Here is a 20,865-nt window from a genome sequence, read left to right on the forward strand (position 1 = left end):
CAGTGTGTCGTGCGAAAGAATTACGTTGATATCTCCAAGGTCAAGGTCACACTTTAAGTTCAAAGGTCAAAAATGGCCATAAATGAGCTTGTCTGGGCCATAACTATGTTGTTCATTGTGAGATTTTCAAATCATTTGGCACATTTGTTCAGCATCATTGGCCGGTGTGTCGCGAGAAAGATTTACGTTGATATCTCCAAGGTCAAACTTTGAGTTCAAAGGTCAAAAATGGCCATAAATGAGCTTGTCTGGGCCATAACTATGTCATTCATTGTGAGATTTTAAAATCATTTGGCACATTTGTTCACCATTATTGGATGGTGTGTCGCTCGAAAGAATTACGCTGATATCTCCAAGGTCAAGGTCACACTGTGAGTTCAAAGGTCAAAAATGGGCGTAAATGATCTTGTCCCGGCCGTAACTATGTCATTCATTGTGAGATTTTAAAATTACTTGGTACATTTGTTCACAATCATTGGACAATGTGTCATGCGAAAGAATTACGTAGATATCTTCATGGTCAAGGTCGCACTTGGAGTTAAAAAGTAGAAAATGGCCATAAATGAGCTTGTCCGGGCCATAAATATGTCATTCATTGTGAGATTTTAAAATGACTCTGTACATTAATTTTGTTCACAGTCATTGGACAGCATGTCATGCGAAAGAATTCAAGAGTTCAAAGGTCAAAATGGCCATAAATAATAATGGCACAATAATTTAAAAAAATCACCATTTAGATTCTCTTGTTTTGTGAAGACAGCTTGCAAAATAGTCTGTGTCAATGCGGCATGTGGGGGTATACGTAACGTCTGTGACAAAGCTCTAGTTTATTTTTGACATTAAGCGGAATTTCAAATATCTGTTTGAATATAAGACCTTTGTTTTAGGTTGAAAATATGCGAAAACTTAGAAATCTGGTTTCTGAAGTCAACTGGCCGTTAGGAATTCAGGTAAAACTGCAATCTGTTTATAAAATGTTGTTGCATTGAAAATGTATGAAGTTAATTTGAGACAATTTCATGTTACTTTTTAGGGAAAGCACTATGATCATCAATGGTACAGGGAGCTTGGTGGAATACTGATCCATGCTTGTGATAATATCTAATAATTGATTAATTTTAGTTCTTGGTCTCACATTTGTTTGTATGCTTCCCTGATGTTATTTGTTTCTTTTTCAAATAAACATCACATCATTTTGAATGCAAAAATAATAATATCAATTTATAAATATTTCTATTAACTTTCCTTCATTGAGACCAGCTTAAGATATAATAAATGCATTATAAAAATTACAGAATCAGACATGTCGAGAAGAAATTCATGAAAACAGAATTATAATTATTGTATTGTTTGAATTATAATTATTGTATGGTTATTCTCCCCATTCACATGCCAGCATCTTTAAATGACAAGTTGTAAAAAAATTACAATATCACTGCATCAAAAATGTCAGGATAAGAGTTTATATTTTCTTCCCTCTGTAATAGAAGTTATTGTTTTTTTAGATTTGGAAAAGATTTTTTTCATTTGAACACAACATTGCTGCTGTGCCTGAAAATATCACGTCTGACTTTGGTGAACCTTGCTTTCCAAACATACAACCACCCAAAAGTGCGGAGAAGTCAAAACGCAAATCCAAAGGAAATAAGTGGAAAAAGAAGAGAGAGCTAAAAGACAAACTCGCTAAAGATACAGACCAAGTCAATGATAAGAATGAACATTTGGATGGTGTTCAAGGAGAGCCTGTCGAAGCCTTATGCAATACAGACACAGTGCAACTGTTACCTGTGGATGCAAAAGATAATGTCCAGAAAGACTGTACAGAATCTGTGGAGGTAAATGCGGCAAAAAAGCCAAGAGTTCGTGAAAATCCTTGGAATCCGTTGATGCCCTCTTTTAGGGTGACATGCCATAGGACTGGGGACAGTCACAACTTTGATTCCATGACCGCAGCCGCAAACTTTGGAGGTGGGATGTAATTAAGTAAAATAAATGTATACCATACAAACTTCTTACTTTGGTTTATTTTAATTTCTTATATACAAAACATGTTTCGGCCATAGCTTTCATGAGTATTTAAAAAAAAACATGAACACATGTCAATGTCGTACAGTAACTTAGTCATTTAATTAAAAATGTTTATACATTACATAATCTTACACAATAAAAAGATGGATCAGAGTTAACCGCGTATTAGTAATATAGAAATTATTAATAAAAAACATAGCTATAGGCAAACTATATTATTTTCTTTTTTTTCAGGTGCAATATACTGTTACTTTGGCTGGAACGTGAAGATGACAGAGTTCGACATGGAGGTGCTGTTGAATATTGACGAACACCAGGTGGCAGTCAGCATGGGACTCACAAAAGAGAGTCTCCATAAACGTGACATCACCACATTCGGGCCTACCACTCTGAGACCCACTGTGGCAAACGGCATGCTCAGGTTGCTAAAAAACAAGGGATGAACAAATATATGCAGGGATTTCAATAGATTTTGATATGAAATGAAATGACCCAGTCGCTGAAATTTGCTGGGATAAAATACTGCAGTCCAAAATTATTTTCTTTCTCCTTACATGTATTTGTTAAATGCTCTTCAAATTTTCTTATTAATTTTTTTAGAGAAATGCGACAAAAACACACAATTTTTATACATAAAATATATTATAGAATTATAGAGTTAGCTATCTCGTAGTATTTGCATCAAAATGGTGAAAGGCAAACAATTTGAAGAATTCGAAAGTGAGAAAATGTAAAAATGGTTGCATGAATAAAGCAGGATTCGGCTTCAATTGAAATCCCTGATGTATTTTGATGCTGATATTTTTCAAGGCATGGAAAATGGAATGTACTCATTGAGTACATAAATAGAGTGACATGTTTTCAAGGACATTGTTTTACATTAAACACTAATGTAAGCAATAAAAACATATTCAAAACATGATTTAAATACAACATGCCCATGCTATTAATTACATGACTTTAACAAATGATCATCATGACAGGGCTCGACATTAAAGGTAGTCCGACTGTCCGGGACAACCAAATTGTTAGTCCGGACAAGTAAATAAAGAATTTGCTAGTCCGACGGGACAAGTGGTCATTATAATTGTATAACTTAGAAAAAATGCCTTTAAACCCATTATTTCTGTGGAGATATCACTCAACTTTTCCGAGTATATTTTGTATACGTTTAATCGTCGAAGCCCGAGATATTCCGATAGTTCCCATCGTCGGACACCCCCAGTCTATTCATTACGTTACTCTCCATTCCTAAGTGAGTGATACATGTACTACACTGTACTGTTTACAAGGGAATCAACCCTTAACATTTTTTTCTTTGCCAAGATAACAAGAATATTTTCCCTTGTAAAGAATATGCATTTTACGACACCGGTACACACCGGTCTTACAGACAATTAAAGTAGTGACGTCCTCTATATGTATAGAATGATTTTTTTTTAAATATCAGTTAAGTACTGTACATAAACATCACTTTTAACATTTTCTGTTTGATGTTGGCAACACACAAGTTTTGTCAGGTATTATGGCTTTGTATAATGTTTAAAAATCAATAATCTTGAGTTTTCCTGTTATTCTAGTCAGTTCTTTTTGTATTTAAATTGCCTACAATTATGTTTACATGTATTTTGAACGATTCGAGTCTTTATGATTTGAGCATTTTGTATTATTTCATTATTTTTGCAAAGTACTGAGCAGAATAAGATATAACGGTCAGGACAAGTTGCTTTTTGGTCAGGACAAGTGAAATTATGGTCTACTTGTCCGACTGGACAAGTGGCTTCAAAAGTTAATGTCGAGCCCTGCACGATAAAAAATGTGTATTATAATATTGTATTGGATCAGCCTTAGTAATTATTATCTAATTTTTTGTTAGTTTCTAATTAAAGTTTAACAGAAAAACATTGTATGGTCATGGCATTGATTGAAATAATGTTTAATGTTTTATTGATTTCAAATTAAATTTTCAATTGCATAATATGTTTCTTGTTTGCTGAACTGATGTTATGAGAACATAAAGAAACTGCCAAAACATTTGAAGATATACTTTAAAGATATTATTATTTGTTGGACATTATTTTTTTGTTGCTTTTATGGGTTTGCCAATCCATAAATTATGCAAAAAACACATAAGGAAATGACTTTCACAAATTCATTATTTGTCTTTTCCAAAAAAGTAGAATGATACAATTTACTTGTCAACAAAAAGGTCACTTTTTGAAAAACCTGGAGGTGTGAAAACAATTATAAATGATTATACAGGAATCTGTTTTCATTTCAGATTATGTGAGATACAAACTGGAGACATAGTATGTGATCCGATGTGTGGTGCAGGGAGCATCCCAATTCAGGTAATAAACAGGAACAAATTCATACATGTATTTGTCTTTGTCTGGAAAAATGTGCAGTCTTCACAGGCAAATACGGGTTGACATTTTCTGATTTTCTTGTATTTTTTTTTACAGAAAGTCTCTTCTTAGCAAAAATCCATTTTAGACATAAAGTTTTGCAGTCTGCACAGGTAACTAAGGAATGACATTTTCTTTTATTTTTTGTTAACACAAAGTCTCTTCTTAGAAAAAATCCATTTTAGACATACAGTTTTGTTCCTGATTAGCCTGTACAAAATGACTGGGGTTATTTCATTTCACTTTGCACACATGCATAAAGCTCATATGTATGTCGTGCAATAAACTTCATGATATGGGTCCTCATTATTTGATTCATCAGGAACATTTAAAGCCACATGGGTCATTAATTATTTAATACAAATCATTTTGGGAATTTACTTGCACATTTTTGTTATACCCTCACAGATTTTGCTTGTAGTTATTGTTATCCCCACGCTTTTTGAAAAGCGTGGGGATATTGTGGTTATCTCCACTGTCTGTCCATCCTACAATCTTGAAACTTACACACATGGTAGCTATGAGCATGTGTGCGACAGTGCACTATATGTAATTTTGATCTGACCTCTGGATCAAAAGTTATGGGGGTTGGGTTGGGGCCAGGTCAGAGGTTTTCACTCATTTCTTTATGTTATTTTACATTAACTTCTTCATTTCTCCACCGATTTACTTCAAATTGATACTAAACATCTCTTATGACAATACGGTCAATCTCAACTATTCATGGCCCCATTATCAACCTTAGGACGCCCCCTGGGTCAAACATGCGGCGTGGGGATACGCTTCGGCCTCTGCCGCACCATTTCTAGTTTACTTTGTTAAGAGGATTTAGTATCATATTTCATCGTCTTTATACTTACGTTTTTCCTGACATGAGGCTTTAGTTGTTTTTTTCCATTTTACAAGGTAAAGTGCGGTACGTCTCTGGGATTTTAGAATTTTCGTGATAAATATTGTGTGATGCTGGGCAATGGCGTTTGATTAACTCTTACAGTGCTGGAACCGAATTTTGAAGGCCTTTGCAAACAGTTTGGATCCAGATGAGACGCCACATAATGTGGTGTCTCATCAGGATCCAAACTGTTTGCAATTCTTATAGTATTCCTCGAAAAAATATGAATAAAATGCTAATTTTAGAAATTCAGCAGACAACATTTTAGCAGACGACAAATTTCCCAGCATGCAAGGGTTAATGATGCACTTTATGATATAACAATGTCAGTATTTGCAAGTTAAATAATATGTTATGGATATTTGTTGGATTTGGTGGAAAATTCTATTTTAAATAGAGTGATCAAAGAACAAATATTTATATGCCCCCGGTAGGGTGGCATATAGCAGTTGAACTGTCCATCAGACCCTCTGTCAGTCAGTCTGTCCATCCGTCAGAAAACTTAAACATTGCCCATAACTTTTGCAATATTGAAGATAGCAACTTGATTTTTGGCATGCATGTGTATCTCATGGAGCTGCACATTTTGAGTGGTGAAAGGTCAAAGTCATCCTATAAGGTCAAATGTCAAATACATGGCTTCAAAGCAGCCCAGTAGAGGGAATCGTGTTTTTAACTAAAATCGATATTTCACGAAATCCAACAAATGTTCTTTTTTAGTTTTTGCTTATAAATGATTAATTTTTGTACGGCATTTTTGCTGAAATTATGATGGTGTAAGGTCATGAAAACGACGTCATTTCACTGTATAACAGTGAAAATTATTGATAATTTCCTCTGTTAATTTTAACTGTTTGAAACAGTGAATTATCAGTTTTAAGTCACTGACATTTCTCTATAAACCATAAGCATAAAATAGAAACATATATTTCAAGTATGGTCAGTTTTCTGGTATTGAAATTGCTTTTATTCCAACATCACTTGTTTCATAGGCTGAAAATGCTTGTTCTTAAACATGTCACTGGGCACTTTATGTACTATATAGCATTGTACTACAAAGTGTATTTCCTGGATTGTTTTATGGCTGTGATGGGAATACACGTGTTTACAGTAATAACTTGTCAGTCTGTATAAGACTGAAGTTTCACCACTATCCTGTAATGTGGAGGTAATAATCCTTTGTTCTGTTGTTACATAGTGGACTTTTATTGCCATAAGCTCACATTTAGTAAAATGCCTCCAAACTGGTGTAGCTGGAAGCCTCTTATGTGGCTAGACGTGCTGGTCCCAAATGTATGTATTACTGAAATGCTCTAACAATAATCATGAAACATAGTGTCTGTTTGGATATATTTGTGTGTCTTGTAATGGCTACTGGTTTGCGTTATTTTTATAAATGGCTTGTCTAAAAATCTCAGAGTATAAAGCAGACTTTTAAGCTCACCTGAGCACAATGTGATAGCCTTTTGTCCGTCGTCTGTTGTCCGTGGTCAATATTTTCCTTGTTAACAGTAGGGGCAATATTTATTTTCCAATTGTCATGATATCTTGTACGAGTGAGAAAAATGGTCCCGGTTGGATGAAAAACATGACCACCAGGGGGCAGGGCAGTTTTCCTTATATGGCTATAGTAAAACCTTGTTAACACTCTAGAAGTTATATTTATTGCCCAATCTTCATGAAACTGGGTCAGAACATTTGTTCAAATGATATCTGGGCTTAGTTTGAAAATGGTTCTGGTCTGTTGAAAAACATGGACTCCATGGGGGGAGGCATGGCTTTAGTAACACCTTGTTAACACTGAGTAGAAGTCACATTTATGGTCCAAGTTAGAAGATTCCAGATAAGAGTGGTAGTCACTTATTTTGAGAATAAAAGACATGACATTAAATATTAATAGTGCAAACAGACTACACATAATCCCTCTAAATGACAGACCTTAGTATATTGAAACAAGAGGGCAATGGACGCTCAGGCCTGAGACCTAAAGGAAATAGACTATACTGAGAAAGTCCTAACTGATTCATGAAGATTGGACCAAAAAAGTGACTTCTAGAGTATTAACATGTTTTTTTATTTGACCTAGTGACCTAGTTTTTAAGCTCACATGACCCAGTTTCAATCCCAGACGTGATTTCATTGGGACAAATGTTCTGACCAAGTTTCATGAAGAATCGCCAATAAATGTGGCTAATATAGCGACAACAAGTTTTCACTATAGCCATCTAAGGAAAACTGCCCCCCTCCCCCCTTAGCCATGTTTTTCAACAAATTGGAAACAAAATTGAACTCTAATGAAAAGTAATTAGAGCAAGTGTTCTGACTAAGTTTCATTTAGATTAATTGCACTTAAAACGTAACTTCTAGAGTGTTAACAATGTTTCACTATAGCCATGTTACGATGATGTATGGAATGGGCCATGTTTTTGGACGAGCCATTTCCACAAACTCAGCCCAACTATCATTAAAAAAAATGTTTGAACAAGTTTCATGAAGATTGGACTAAAATGTGACTACTAAAGTGTAAACAAGGTTTTACTATAGCCATTTAAGGAAAAATGCTCAGCTTCTGGTGGCAATGTTTTCAACAGACTGGAACCATTTTTCGATTTGACCAAGATATTAATGGGACACATGTTCTGACCAAGTTTCATGAAGATTGGACTAAAAATGTTACTTTTAGAGAGGAAACAAGGTTTTCTCTATAGCCATATAAGAAAAACTGCCACGCTCCCTGTCTAGTTTACAAAGATGTAAATTTTAGCTTAATAAGCGTAAGTGCATATTATCATGCCTTCATTGAGCACACATCACATTTCACAGTCCAAGTAAATTAAGCCGCGTTCTGGGAAAACCTTGCTTTATTTATGTGTGTAAAGTGTCGTCCCAGGAACTAGACTCGATTTTCATGTAGCAGAGACTTCTTTTAAACGAGATATTCCATAAAAGCAGAAAGTATCAACTCAGATTAGCCTGTGCTGACTGCTCAAGCTTATCTGGGGCGATACTTTAGGCGTATGCATGAAAGCTGGGTTTCCCAAAGGGCAGTTCAATAGGAGTGTTCTAATCTTTGTTGTGTTCCCTTGTTTAGAGGGTATTTTTACTGTTTGTATTAATGAGGCCATAATTATGCTTACTAGAAAGCGTTAAGAAAACTTACAACACATGTATGCTAATTTTCTACATTGTCCTGAGATTGTCTGATTGTTCGTATAATTACTGTATCCATTGGTAACCACAGGGTATCCTGAGTGGGCAACAGTCCTTCCATCTTGCGGGTGAAATCGGGAAGAATTGTCTCAACAGAGTTCGGAGCAACTTGAAGTTTCTCTCCAGCGAGTAGGTTCATGGGGTCTTTTAACCCTTTGTATGCTGGGAAATTGTCGTCTGCTAAAATGTCGTCTGCTGAATTTCTAAAATTAGCATTTTCTTCGATTTTTTCAAAGAGTACTATCAGAATAGCAAACAGTTTGGATCCAGATGAGACGCCACGTTCTGTGGCGTCTCATCTGGATCCAAACTGTATGCAAAGGCCTTCAAAATTCGGTTCCAGCACTGAAAGAGTTAAAAAGTACTGATGTTGTTATTGACCAACTGTAAGGGAGAATATGTGATGCATCATGCGAAAATGGGTCTTATACCATATGGAGCCAGCAAAGCATTGGCACTGTCTAGTCAGGAGCTCCCCTGTCCATTATAAAGTCATGCAAGGTTTGGTAGTTTTAAAAGCTGACAGTGTAGCCCCTGACAACTGCGTGGAATGCGCAGGCTTGTCTGGAGCTACACTGGCCCCACATTTTATAAGACCCGTTTTTGCATGAAGGAGCTCATATTTTAGTATGTTGTACCATTGGTCTTTCAGCATTAAATTTTACAAGTTTGTAAAGAAAAAAAAATTCAATATTAATTGAGCTTTAAATTTGCAACTTGAGTGAAACACCATAAAATACACACATTCCTTAGTTGTCTTCCCTTGAACCTAGTTACCATGGCAGCGCAGGTATATTAGTCACATTTGTGGCAAAGCTTTAGATAGACTATACAATTTCATGTGGCATTCTTTTTTCAAATGTGAAAATAGGAACTTACATAAATGTTAACTTTACTCGACCTTAACATTTTCTCTTACTTGATAATTAATTTAGATAAACAATTGAAGTGTGCCATTTTAATAGTTCTAAAAGTGTTTCTGTTTGTTGAAACTATATAGCAATCGTATTATCTGTTAGAAGTTATCCAATAATGTTGCTTTCATAGACATCTTAAATAAATTCTTATACCTGTATTTCTGTGTTTAAAAAAATCACATTTACCAGATATTACCTGAATGTTTTGTCATGTTCTGTAATGTTTTGTATATTAAAGCAAGATTATACAATTTTGTAAAATATTTATGACTTTATATAACATGTGTAAAAAACTTATTATATATATATTTCAATGTAAATTAAAATAAAAGTTAAGAAGAGCATGTGTCGAAAAATGCGAAATAAGCCAGATATTTAATTCTGAAATCGAAAATGTCTGTACAGTCGAATTTGCCAGCATGTATATCATGCATAAACAATGTGAATCTAAATTAAATGCCTGCAACAATATATAATACGACACACGAACACTAACTCTGATCCTAATAAAAAAACGAATGTTTCAGTCATTGTAGAAAAAATATCTTCGTCACAATCGGCTCGGAGCGCTAATTTGTCTTTGCTGCATTTTATGAAATTCATCTTTAGTGTATAATTTTTCTTGCCTATTTTGTGTTATTGTAACATATTTTATCAATACATTACAATTTAACACATATAAAAAATCGTATAATCTCGCTTTTAATTTTCTTTGTGCAGATCCACAGGAAAGGTTGATGCAATTCGTTGGGATGTTTGCAACTTGCCACTGAGGGATAAATCAGTCGACGTTTTCATCACAGATTTGGTATCGGCTGTTTAATATTACTGTTTATCACATGCCATATCCTGTTTCCCATGTAATATAACCATTACATATATTTTTATCTTACACATGTATAATATACTCTTTAAGCGTTTTCATTGGCTTAGTTTTCGTTTATTGACCAATCGCAATTTGTTAATTTGCTGAAATGACGTTGCAACATCAAATGACATCACGAAATGTAAACAACATTCGGGATTTATCATTATGTTTGCGTAAATATTTATTTAATTTGCTCATTTAAAAGCATGTGATAAAAAAGATCTGAAACACGTTGTCATATCATACCATATTTTATTAAACTCGTCCAGGAAATGTGTTAGTAAGCTCGCTAAAGGCTCGCTTGCTAACATAATTCCTGAACTCGTTTAATAAAATATGGTATGATAGGACAACTAGTGCCAGATCCTATTTATATCTCACCTCCTTCAAAAATGGCCTAATCCGATTGGCTTACAGTGGTCATATGCCCATGGTGTATTTTCCATACACCCCCGAGTAATTTCCATACACCTCGAGTAATCAAGTAGTCGGTTGAGATATAATCGTTACACAGGTTCGTATGGTATGAAATTACTGAGGGTGTATATCCCATACACCATCAGTTACTTACAATGTAACTAATAATACTTCGTAACTTTAGAAAAGTAGCCTTTCTGCATTAATGATTGAAGGAAAAATGTCTGTGGATCTAAATTGGTTAAATGATTGTTCACTGCTATTGTCACAAGTAGTAAAAAATCCCATGATTTTTCCATAGAAATAAGTCTTATAAACATTTTAATATGGCGGCTGTTTTTAATTTTTTAGATAATCCATGCTACAATTCAATTTTGAGGCTATTCATTGCTAAAATTATTTTTACGCATTCTTCAAGAAAATTACCAGTGAATGATTTCTAAAGCAAGTAAGATAACGTTAATGAATTTCAGTCATTTGACGTCATAAGGCCTTGTTTGTACGATTTTATGCGTGCATTGGTTGAAACAAGCCTTGTTGATATTTACATTCCTGCCAAAACAGTTTGAGAAAGGTGATACAGGTTTCACTGTTACCATTAGTTCCACTTATGTGTAGTTTGACATGAATAAATTTCTTCTTTGTTGAAAGCAATGTCAGCGAAATGATGTTGGAATATGCTAGGATTCTGTTTCCAGCCATTTGGAGTTCGGATGGGTCACAAGGTAGAGAACTGGCGTCTGTATCCAGGAGCACTGCTGGAGATGGCGAGAGTTGTCCAACCTGAATCTGGCCGTTGTTGTCTGCTTACGGAGGATCAAAAGTGCCTGTTCAGGGTGAGTCAGGGGTCATTTATAGGTGGCTTGAGTTGTTGGCTTAGTATAATTTAGTGACTTATATTTGAAACCTCAGCTAGATTCAGAGCTCAAAAGTATCAATGAGTTATATTTGACACCTAAACTGGATTTGTAGCTCAAAAATAAAAATATGAGTTATATTTGAAATCTCAACTAGATTTGTTGCTTAAAAGTAACAGAATGACTTGTATTTTAACCTATACTTGATTTGTAGCTCAAAAATAGCAAAATCAGTTATATTTGAAACCTCAACTAGATTTGTAGCTGAAAAGTAACAGTATAAAATATATTTAAACCTAAACTAGGTTTGTAGCTCAAATGTAACAGTTTAAGTTATATTTGAAACCTAAACTAGATACATGTAAGTAGCTTAAAATTAACCTCAACTAGATTACTAGCACAAAATTTAAAGTAAGAGTTATATTTGAAGCCATTTAAAGTTGACTATATTAAAATAGGTCTTTAATGTAATTTGAATATCTATGTGACTTCAAACGGGTGAAAATGTGTATCTTAGCATTAAAGGGTTAAAACATTTAAGCTGCGCTCTGTGAAAAAGGGGCTTAATGCAGTTCGCACAGGCTAATCATGGACGACACTTCTCGCTTGTACTGGATTTTTGCTTAGAAGAGACTTTCTTGAAACGAAAAATATCATAACAGCCGAAAGTGTTGTCCCTGATTAACCTGTACAGACTGCACTGGCTTATTTGGAATGACACGTAACGCACATTCATTAAACCCTCTTTTCACAGAGCATGGTTCACTTATATGTAACATTAAATCACATCTTATTCAGAGTCTACAGAAGTGGAATAAGTATTGGACCAGATCCAAGACACTCGTGATCAATCTCGGGGGCCTAGCTGCAGGTGTTTTTGTCCTCTCAAGGACCAGGCTACCATTCAACATGGAGGACAGATTGACAATGCTTAGAGAGTTCAAGCGAACTAAGGGAGGTCACCATAAAGACAGTAGAGATAAGGGAGACAATCCAGAGACATCCAAGGGAGATGATTCATAGACATCCACAAACTTGAATTGATGTGTTTCACAAAATGTCAATAAAATGTTGCTATTGTTATGAAGCATTTCTTTTGTAGGACATACTTAACAGCAGCAGGTGCCGGGCAACTATACTTCTTTCAAATTGTAACATACATTTGCTTTTGGTTACCTAATATAATGACACCAAATACAGAAGACTTGTTTCTCTTGGAATAAAAGGATGACAACAAACATTTGATAAAAATTTTATTTCTATAAGCATAACCATTTAATAAACGCTAACACATACTTTGATAATGAAAAACATTAATTCCAGTATTCACTCATTTAAAGAACAAACAACAATGTCATATAACAGTTTGAACTGGAAATGTGCTTCTAAACTATCACACTATGTTTAACAATTTTACAAATGGCACCTCACATACAATATATGTGCTACTAAACAATCGTAATATATTTAGCTGACATACAAATTATGTGCCATCAAGCAATCGTACTATATTTAACAATATTTTAAATGATGCCTCACAATAAATGTGCATATATTTTGAGCTTGATGATAAACAATGTTATTTCTATATTCTCAGAATTCAAACAAAAATATTACAGAAGCAACTTCCATTTGCTTTGATAACTGGAGTCCTTAGTGTAACATAGAATTGTAATGCAGAAAAAATACATGTAGTTCCACAATAAAATCTCAATGTTCATACTCTAATAATATCAATTTCATATCTTTGCAATATTGTATACATCCATGTGGGGGGACCAGATCTGCCATTCGCCAAATTAGCAAATGGCTACAAATTAAAAACAAGAGCACCGCATAACGGGTGCCATGCTCGGCTGTGAAAGCTTGTCAGATTATATTTTTTTAGAGGTCACAGTGACCTTGACCTTTGACCTAGTGACCCAAAAATGGATGTGGCATGTAGAACTCGTCAAGGAGCATCTACATATGAAGTTTCAAAGTTGTAGGTGGAAGCTTTTTGATTTTAGAGCCAATGTTAAGGTTTTAGCAAGACGCCTACGGCGGACGACAAGCTGGCTGTGACAATACCTCGGGTTTTCTCTGAAAACAGCTGAGCTAAAAATTGGCTCAATAAATTTCCATTTGGCTAAAACTTTTTATAATAAAATCCAGTAAAACTGATAAAATGTGAAGAAATTCTGTGTACTACAGTAAATTTTTCTACAGAAAGTATTTAGTCAGGGAGAGTTCTGGTACTGGTAAACAAGTTATCCCCCAAAAAGCGCTAGTCAGTAAATTGACTGCCATTATATGACTGAATACTGATGAAAACGTGAAATCCAACTAAACATACAAACAAAACATGCTAATAAGTTATAGGGGAAACAATGAATATCTTTGTCAGATAAGGTCTACTGTACCCAGCTTTTTACATCAAAACCAGCATATGGTTTCATATAAGAAAGCCCAATCTCTATTAAATATCAGACATGAGATTCGTTGATACATGCATAATAATGTATTGACAATCAATAAAATGTTCCCCTGTTTAGTAAAATATTTCTTCTATCACTATATGGTGCACCTTACACATTACTACATGGACATGACAATTGTTATTTAAACGGCTAATAGCATGCAGGTTGCTATCATGAACACACGATGGTATGCTGTATTTGTATTTTAAAGACATCAAACTTGAAATTACAAATGTATCACTTAACTCTATCCATTAGATACGTATTTTGACAGATGTGTAGTCCTTTAGAAAGTTAAATTTAATTAAAGACCCTTCATACTATATTCATGTTTTAAAGGCTTCATTTCCAACCCTTTGATACTGATGAGCAGCAAACATAAAATTTGAACAGACTGCAAGTTATTTGCAGGCTGTTCTGGTTTTATGCTGTTTGAACATAGCTACATGTATTTTCACTTTGCTTCTGAGTGGGAAAGGGTTAAGTTTATTGGTGATTTACCAAGGAATAAACAAAACACACATGTTCATTAATTTTCAAGTAATATGGCATAACAGATTATTCTCATTTGGTAACATGTCAAAACAATAAATGCAATAAAACTAAATAATACATACAACTTTCAACGTCACAATTATGAGAAATCAATCAATTTTGCAAACTCAATCAAAATCTTACAGCGTCGGGGCATTTGTTTAGTTTTTTTCTCTTCAACAGAAACAAATAAACCCCTAAAATGTTTTAATGCTTTGACATTACAATGGAAACATTTGAATGCTTTTTCTTGGAATAATTGAACGGCCAATCTTTGCAAACAAGGCACAGTTGTATGAGGTATGAACATGAAACGAAATGAATGCCTAAATGCAATTAATGCTAAAACAAAACAATTCCATTTACCGGTGAATAAATCTTAGGGCAGGCAAAACTTTATATGCACAAACTAAAAATGTTCACAGTGATCTTTACTTTAAAGCCAACAACATTGTAATTCAGCGAATGTTTAGCCAAATTGGTAAAAGAACTGGTACCAGCCCAACTGGGAAAAATAAGTAAAAAGAAACTGAAATTGGAAAAAACTCACGTTGTTAAGTCTTCAGGTTGGGTAATTTAAGTATTTGACTTGTTGCTAACAATTAATATTTTGCGCAATTTTATTTCTAGTTCCCTTAATTATCCAAAAAGCTTTGCACCACACATGAACATTACCGCACATACAGTGATTTTTTGCACATAATTACAGCCTTTTACAAGCTGCTTCCCAATGACAATATAAAGTAACATTTTTTCCCATAAAGCTGACCAAAATTTCCTTAAAAAAGCAGAACATTTCCAATAAACTTAATAATTGGTTTATTTACATTAATATACAGGGATATAATTATGTAAATAACATTAATTTTAAAATGCAGTTAAATGTGCACTTATAAACAATCGGAATACTGTCATTTATAATGATATTAATAACGTTTCATTGTACCCAATTACATGGTTTATCCCGTTATTTTTCCCAATCCAAAAGGCACAGGCTGTAAGATATGAAGCAAAAAAAAATCATGCATACATATCCACTATCTACCCTTCTGCAATTATTATGGCTGGAGCTTTACAAAAGCGTTACTTTACTACAGAATACTTGAAGTCAAAAGATAATATAATAAACAAAACTAAAGCAAGTAAATATTGAAAACACTATAATTATATGTACATACACACACAATTTAAGTCATGAGTAAAGACAGACACTTAGTTGTTGTTTTTTTTATGTGGGCAGTCCAGGTTCTTGTTGAATAATGGAATGTTGCACTATAGTCACTGGGATTGGCATGCTTTCCTGTTACCTAGAAACAGAAAACAACATTTACTTAAGAATGTCAGCGCTGAGATAAGCACATCGATCACACATAGTTTCTCACAAGGTAATTTGCAAATGTTCATGTATTGAAGATGTTGCTATAAAATGGTGCTAAATGTACATGTAGAATAGATACGACTTTGCAAGTAAAATTTCGCATCAACATGTAAAAAGTGATACAAATGAACGCAAAATAACTCACAAAAGTCCCCACTTATTGACAGCAGGAATAATTAAACTTCCATCAAACAACAATAAAGCTGTGATGTATCACAACTCCACAACTTTGCCATGTATAGGTAATCCCCTACCATGAGGTTGGTTAAAAATGTTTTTATACCTGTACAGGGGCATATTGAAGGCTAAATGCACAGGTCTCATATTAAAACAATTCTCAGTTATATTACATATTTATAAATACTAAATATGAAAACTTAGCAGGCAACTAAAATCAGCCACGAAATGTACATTAAGTACCAATATACACATTCACACTGTTGTACTGTGGAGTAGTACAATTTTTATTTTAAAAAAAAGGTAATGTGCACATTTTGAAGGTTTGAGTAAGAATTTCACGTGGACCAGGTAAATAATTTAAAATTGTATTTTTTGTATTTGTTTTTAACAATTTCTGTCAACAGATCTATGCTGACAACTAATCAGTTGTATTTAACTTTGTTATCAACAAGGTATAATTAAGAAATTTAGGTTGTATTTTGACAGCTCAACATTTTAGTAATTTGGAAACATTGATAACTTCATTAACTTGAGTTTCACTAATTCAATCAGTTCTGTCATCCTGATGTGGCCACAAAATAAGAAAACTTTACTGTATTTAAAAAAAGTTTTGTATGCCCCTTTAATTTAGTGTGCCAAATATAAACAATAACGTTCATCATGCTGCTTTATGTTCTAAAATATATAATAAACTGATTACCAATACAATTGTAATTGAACATGCAATTTGTTTAAAATGTAAAACTACTGCTCCTCTTAAATGCATTCTTACCAATTCATAACAAAAGAACAAAACAAAGGATGTGCATCATGTATCATTCCAGATTACACTGTGTATTCTTTACAGGCTTATCAGGCACTAAACTTTCAGCTTTAACTCTTACAGTGCTGGAACCGAATTTTGAAGGCCTTTGCAAACAGTTTGGATCCAGATGAGACGCCACAGAACGTGGCATCTCATCAGGATCCAAACTGTTTGCCATTCTGATAGTATTCTTTGAAAAAAATCAAAGAAAATGCTTATTTTAGAAGTTCAGCAGACGACATTTTAGCAGACAACAAATTTCCCAGCATGCAAAGGGTTAATTGCATTTTTGGTGTAAAGGAAGTCTCTTCTTAGAGGAAATCCAGTTTAGTCGGTACCTGTCATCCCTGATTCATCCTTGCGAACTGCACAGTCTTATCTAATATGACAGTACCCACATGCTTTTAACCCTTTGCATGCTGGGAAATTTGTCTTCTGCTAAAATGTCGTCTGCGGAATTTCTAAAGTTAGCCTTTTTTTTCGATTTTTTTCAAAGAATACTATCAGAATAGCAAACAGTTTGGATCCTGATGAGACGCCACGTTCTGTGGCATCTCATCTGGATCCAAACTGTTTGCAAAGGCCTTCAAAATTCGGTTCCCCGGGGTTCGACATTAACTTTTTTTACAGCCAGACCATCGGACCAGCTCCTCTTAAAATGTACTAGCCCTAATCTGATGTCTACTAGACCATAAATGACATAGCAAATAAACAGAATTGTGTAGTGTAACTGCTTAATCAGGTTTTATCAGAAAATAATTAGTGAACACAAGGAAGTTATTTTGATGCACAGAGTAAAAAATAAAATAAAACTATTTAACAACATAAATTGTTTGTTGTAATTTCACTGTTTATCACCAGTTAAACAAATGATGTCTGTACAGCATGTGACATTTATTAAACGTTATCAAATTCTGGCCTCCTTGACCGCTGTGCTCCATGCTACCACAGCTCCAAGGCCCTTTTCCATCATAATCTGTGACAGTTTTACCGTCGGATTCTTCTTTATTAACTTATTTGTCGGACGAAGATCCAATCTTGAACAAAGCCATTCTTTAAATTACATTCTCTCGTCTGCTACGCCAAAATGTTTACATTGACGATACCGATTTTCGATAGAAGTCGTAAAAACATGATGTTAAGTTCTACGACACTGCAGAAAATAATTAACTCTTTCAGTGCTGGAACCGAATTTAGAGGTCTTTGCAAACAGTTTGGATGCAGATGAAACGCCACAGAATGTGGCGTCTCATCTGGATCCAAACTGTTTGCTATTCTGATAGTATTCTTTGAAAAAAATTAAAGAAAATGCTAATTTTAGAAATTCAGCAGACAACATTTTAGCAGACTAAAAATTTCCCAGCATGCAAAGGGTTAATATTCATGACAACTTTACCAATGGAAACAAGCTATTTCTGCTGGAAGCTCTCCTTCGTGTCTAAAAATAGCGATGAATCATGTGAATGCTCCGCGTTTATTTATTTACGCTAGTTTTGTTCTGATGTAAATAATGGACACAAAAGTTATTTTACACATTAAGAAAAAAAGGTTTTCGGTTAGTTATAGTTATATGAATCAGTATAGATTTTGTATGTACGACCAGTCTGACAAGCTAGCCCACAGTTTTACTAGCCCGACCACCGATCTTACTAGACAATGTCTGTCGGACGTGCCTTAGTGTCGAACCCTGTTCCCGCACTGAAAGGGTTAAGCCCCATTTTCTCAGAGCACGCCTCAAAAGAATACCATACCATTTGAAACTATGACGGGGGTGAAGATGAAGTTATCACTGTATGGCACAACCAGAACCCTTGCGTTTACACTTACAGCGCTCCTCTACAGGGACATTGCGCAATACCAGTTCAATATGCGCACCACACCCTGAAATCATTTCACATGAAACAGTGTGTTTTAACAGTTTTCCTACAGTTTCCTTGAAATGAGCCTCACTTTGGGAAAACAGGGCTTAAAGCATGTCTTCTAAGTGTCATCCAATATTAACCTGTGCAGTCCGCACTAGCTAATCAGAGACGTTTCCACCTTAATTGGATTTCCCTATAAGAGAGACTTCCTTTAAACTCAAAATACAATATAAGTGTAAATAGTTGTCCCAGATTAGCCTGTGCAGTCAACAGAGGCTAATCTGGGACGGCACTTTACTTTGCAATAATCCCTGATTTCCCAGAGTAAGGCTCATATATCTTCCATATGTTCCATTATATGTTCTCATATATGTTCCATTTGGAAACAGCCTGTAAGAGGCTGTACATGTAATATTGGGCAAAAAAATCACTGTCGTAATACGACTCGTATTCATATTTTATGTATCACTAAAACAATAAATCAATAATAAAAATTTATTTATTTATTCTTCAGACTCGAACCGTTTCAGCACTAAAGTTTCATTTAAACACAAAAACAAGAGCGCCGCATGACGGAGCAATATACGCCCGATTCGTGTGCCATTGGAGATGATACACTGATGATTGATGTATTTGTTTTGGAAATAAGCAAAAAAAACAACAACAACTTATATAACTGATATATTCATATATATGCATTGATATCAATAAGTGTACACTTAGTCTCATTTGTTCTCTAAAACACAATATTTAAATCATAATTGTTTAGACCCCCATACCACTTTGACGCAGGATAAAAAGTTGTTTAAAAGTTTCGGATGAATACAATTTGAATTAGAGTCCGGACAAAGTGGCGCCGTTGAAAATGCACTAATTGACCCTATGACCTAGTTCTTGACCCGACATGACCCATATTCGAACTTGACCTAGATATCAACTAGATGCAACTACTGACCAAGTTTGGTAAAGATCGGATGAATACAATTTGAATAAGAGTCCGGACAAAGTGGCGCTGTTGAAAATAGGACTAATTGACCCTATGACCTAGTTTTTTACCTGGCATGACCCATATTCGAACTTGGCCTAGATATCAACTAGATGCAACTACTGACCAAGTTTGGTGAAGATAAGATTTATACAATTTGAATTAGAGTCCGGACAAAGTAAAATGCACTAATTGACCCTTTGACCTAGTTTTTGACCCAGCATGACCCATATTCGGACTTGACCTAGATATCAACTAGATGCAACTACTGACCAAGTTTGGTGAAGATCGGATGAATACAATTTGAATTAGAGTCCGGACAAAGTGGCGCCGTTGAAAATGCACTAATTGACCCTATGACCTAGTTTTTGACCCGGCATGACCCATATTCGAACTTGGCCTATATATCAACTAGATGCAACTGCTGACCAAGTTTGGTGAAGATCGGATGAATACAATTTGAAATAGAGTCCGGACAAAGTGGCCCCTTTGAAAATGCACTTATTGACCCTATGACCTAGTTTTTGACCCGGCATGACCCATATTCGAACTTGGCCTAGATATCAACTAGATGCAACTGCTGACCAAGTTTGGTGAAGATCGGATGAATACAATTTGAATTAGAGTCCGGACAAAGTGATGCCTTCCGCCCGCCGCCCGCCGCCCGCCGCCCGCCAAGGGGTTTCACATAATACGTCCCGTATTTTATACGGGCGTATAAAAACACAAACTAGAACACTGTTCAATGTTTACAAATTATTTTTTATCAAACTCACCTGCCCATGTCGGTTTTCCACATTTTTTACAATCCACCTTTTGACACATTGTGGTTCTTCTAAACAATTCGCTTTTACTGTATGACTCTGTTTATAGCTGCGACATTTGTTTTCAACGAGTAATTAATTAAACTCAAACCCCATTCATGCAGAATGCATTTTTACCTTCACGTCAAACCGATCATATTTAAGTTACCTGTGTATACGGATTATATCGAATACGTCCGAGCCTTGCCAGATCAAATCGTATCCAACAGTATTTCGCCGTCTAATTCCGGAATACCAAATC

General features: G+C 34.8%; 1 protein-coding gene and 1 long non-coding RNA gene across 3 annotated transcripts in view; one reads left to right on the forward strand and one right to left on the reverse strand.

Moving 5' to 3' along the window:
• The window catches only part of LOC127881776 (tRNA (guanine(6)-N2)-methyltransferase THUMP3-like), a 38,317-nt gene extending 25,637 nt beyond the window's left edge, over positions 1-12,680 (forward strand). For both annotated transcript variants that reach the window (XM_052429917.1, XM_052429916.1), the window contains exons 3-10: positions 888-950; positions 1,506-1,968; positions 2,263-2,449; positions 4,310-4,379; positions 8,570-8,667; positions 10,176-10,263; positions 11,439-11,576; positions 12,396-12,680. In XM_052429917.1, coding sequence (XP_052285877.1) covers positions 888-950; positions 1,506-1,968; positions 2,263-2,449; positions 4,310-4,379; positions 8,570-8,667; positions 10,176-10,263; positions 11,439-11,576; positions 12,396-12,620 — 1,332 coding nt within the window. In that variant the 3' untranslated portion in view covers positions 12,621-12,680. The remainder of the gene's footprint in view (positions 1-887; positions 951-1,505; positions 1,969-2,262; positions 2,450-4,309; positions 4,380-8,569; positions 8,668-10,175; positions 10,264-11,438; positions 11,577-12,395) is intronic.
• Positions 12,681-12,837: 157 nt separating this feature from the next.
• On the reverse strand, positions 12,838-20,795 carry LOC127881797 (uncharacterized). Its single transcript, XR_008050278.1, has 3 exons — positions 20,577-20,795; positions 18,705-18,834; positions 12,838-15,897 (listed from the first exon to the last, which is right to left on the reverse strand). It is a non-coding gene; the product is annotated as an uncharacterized LOC127881797 (long non-coding RNA).
• Between the last annotated feature and the right edge of the window lie 70 nt (positions 20,796-20,865).

This window comes from Dreissena polymorpha, chromosome 5 (assembly GCF_020536995.1).
Source record: "Dreissena polymorpha isolate Duluth1 chromosome 5, UMN_Dpol_1.0, whole genome shotgun sequence".
Classification (NCBI taxonomy): domain Eukaryota; kingdom Metazoa; phylum Mollusca; class Bivalvia; order Myida; family Dreissenidae; genus Dreissena; species Dreissena polymorpha.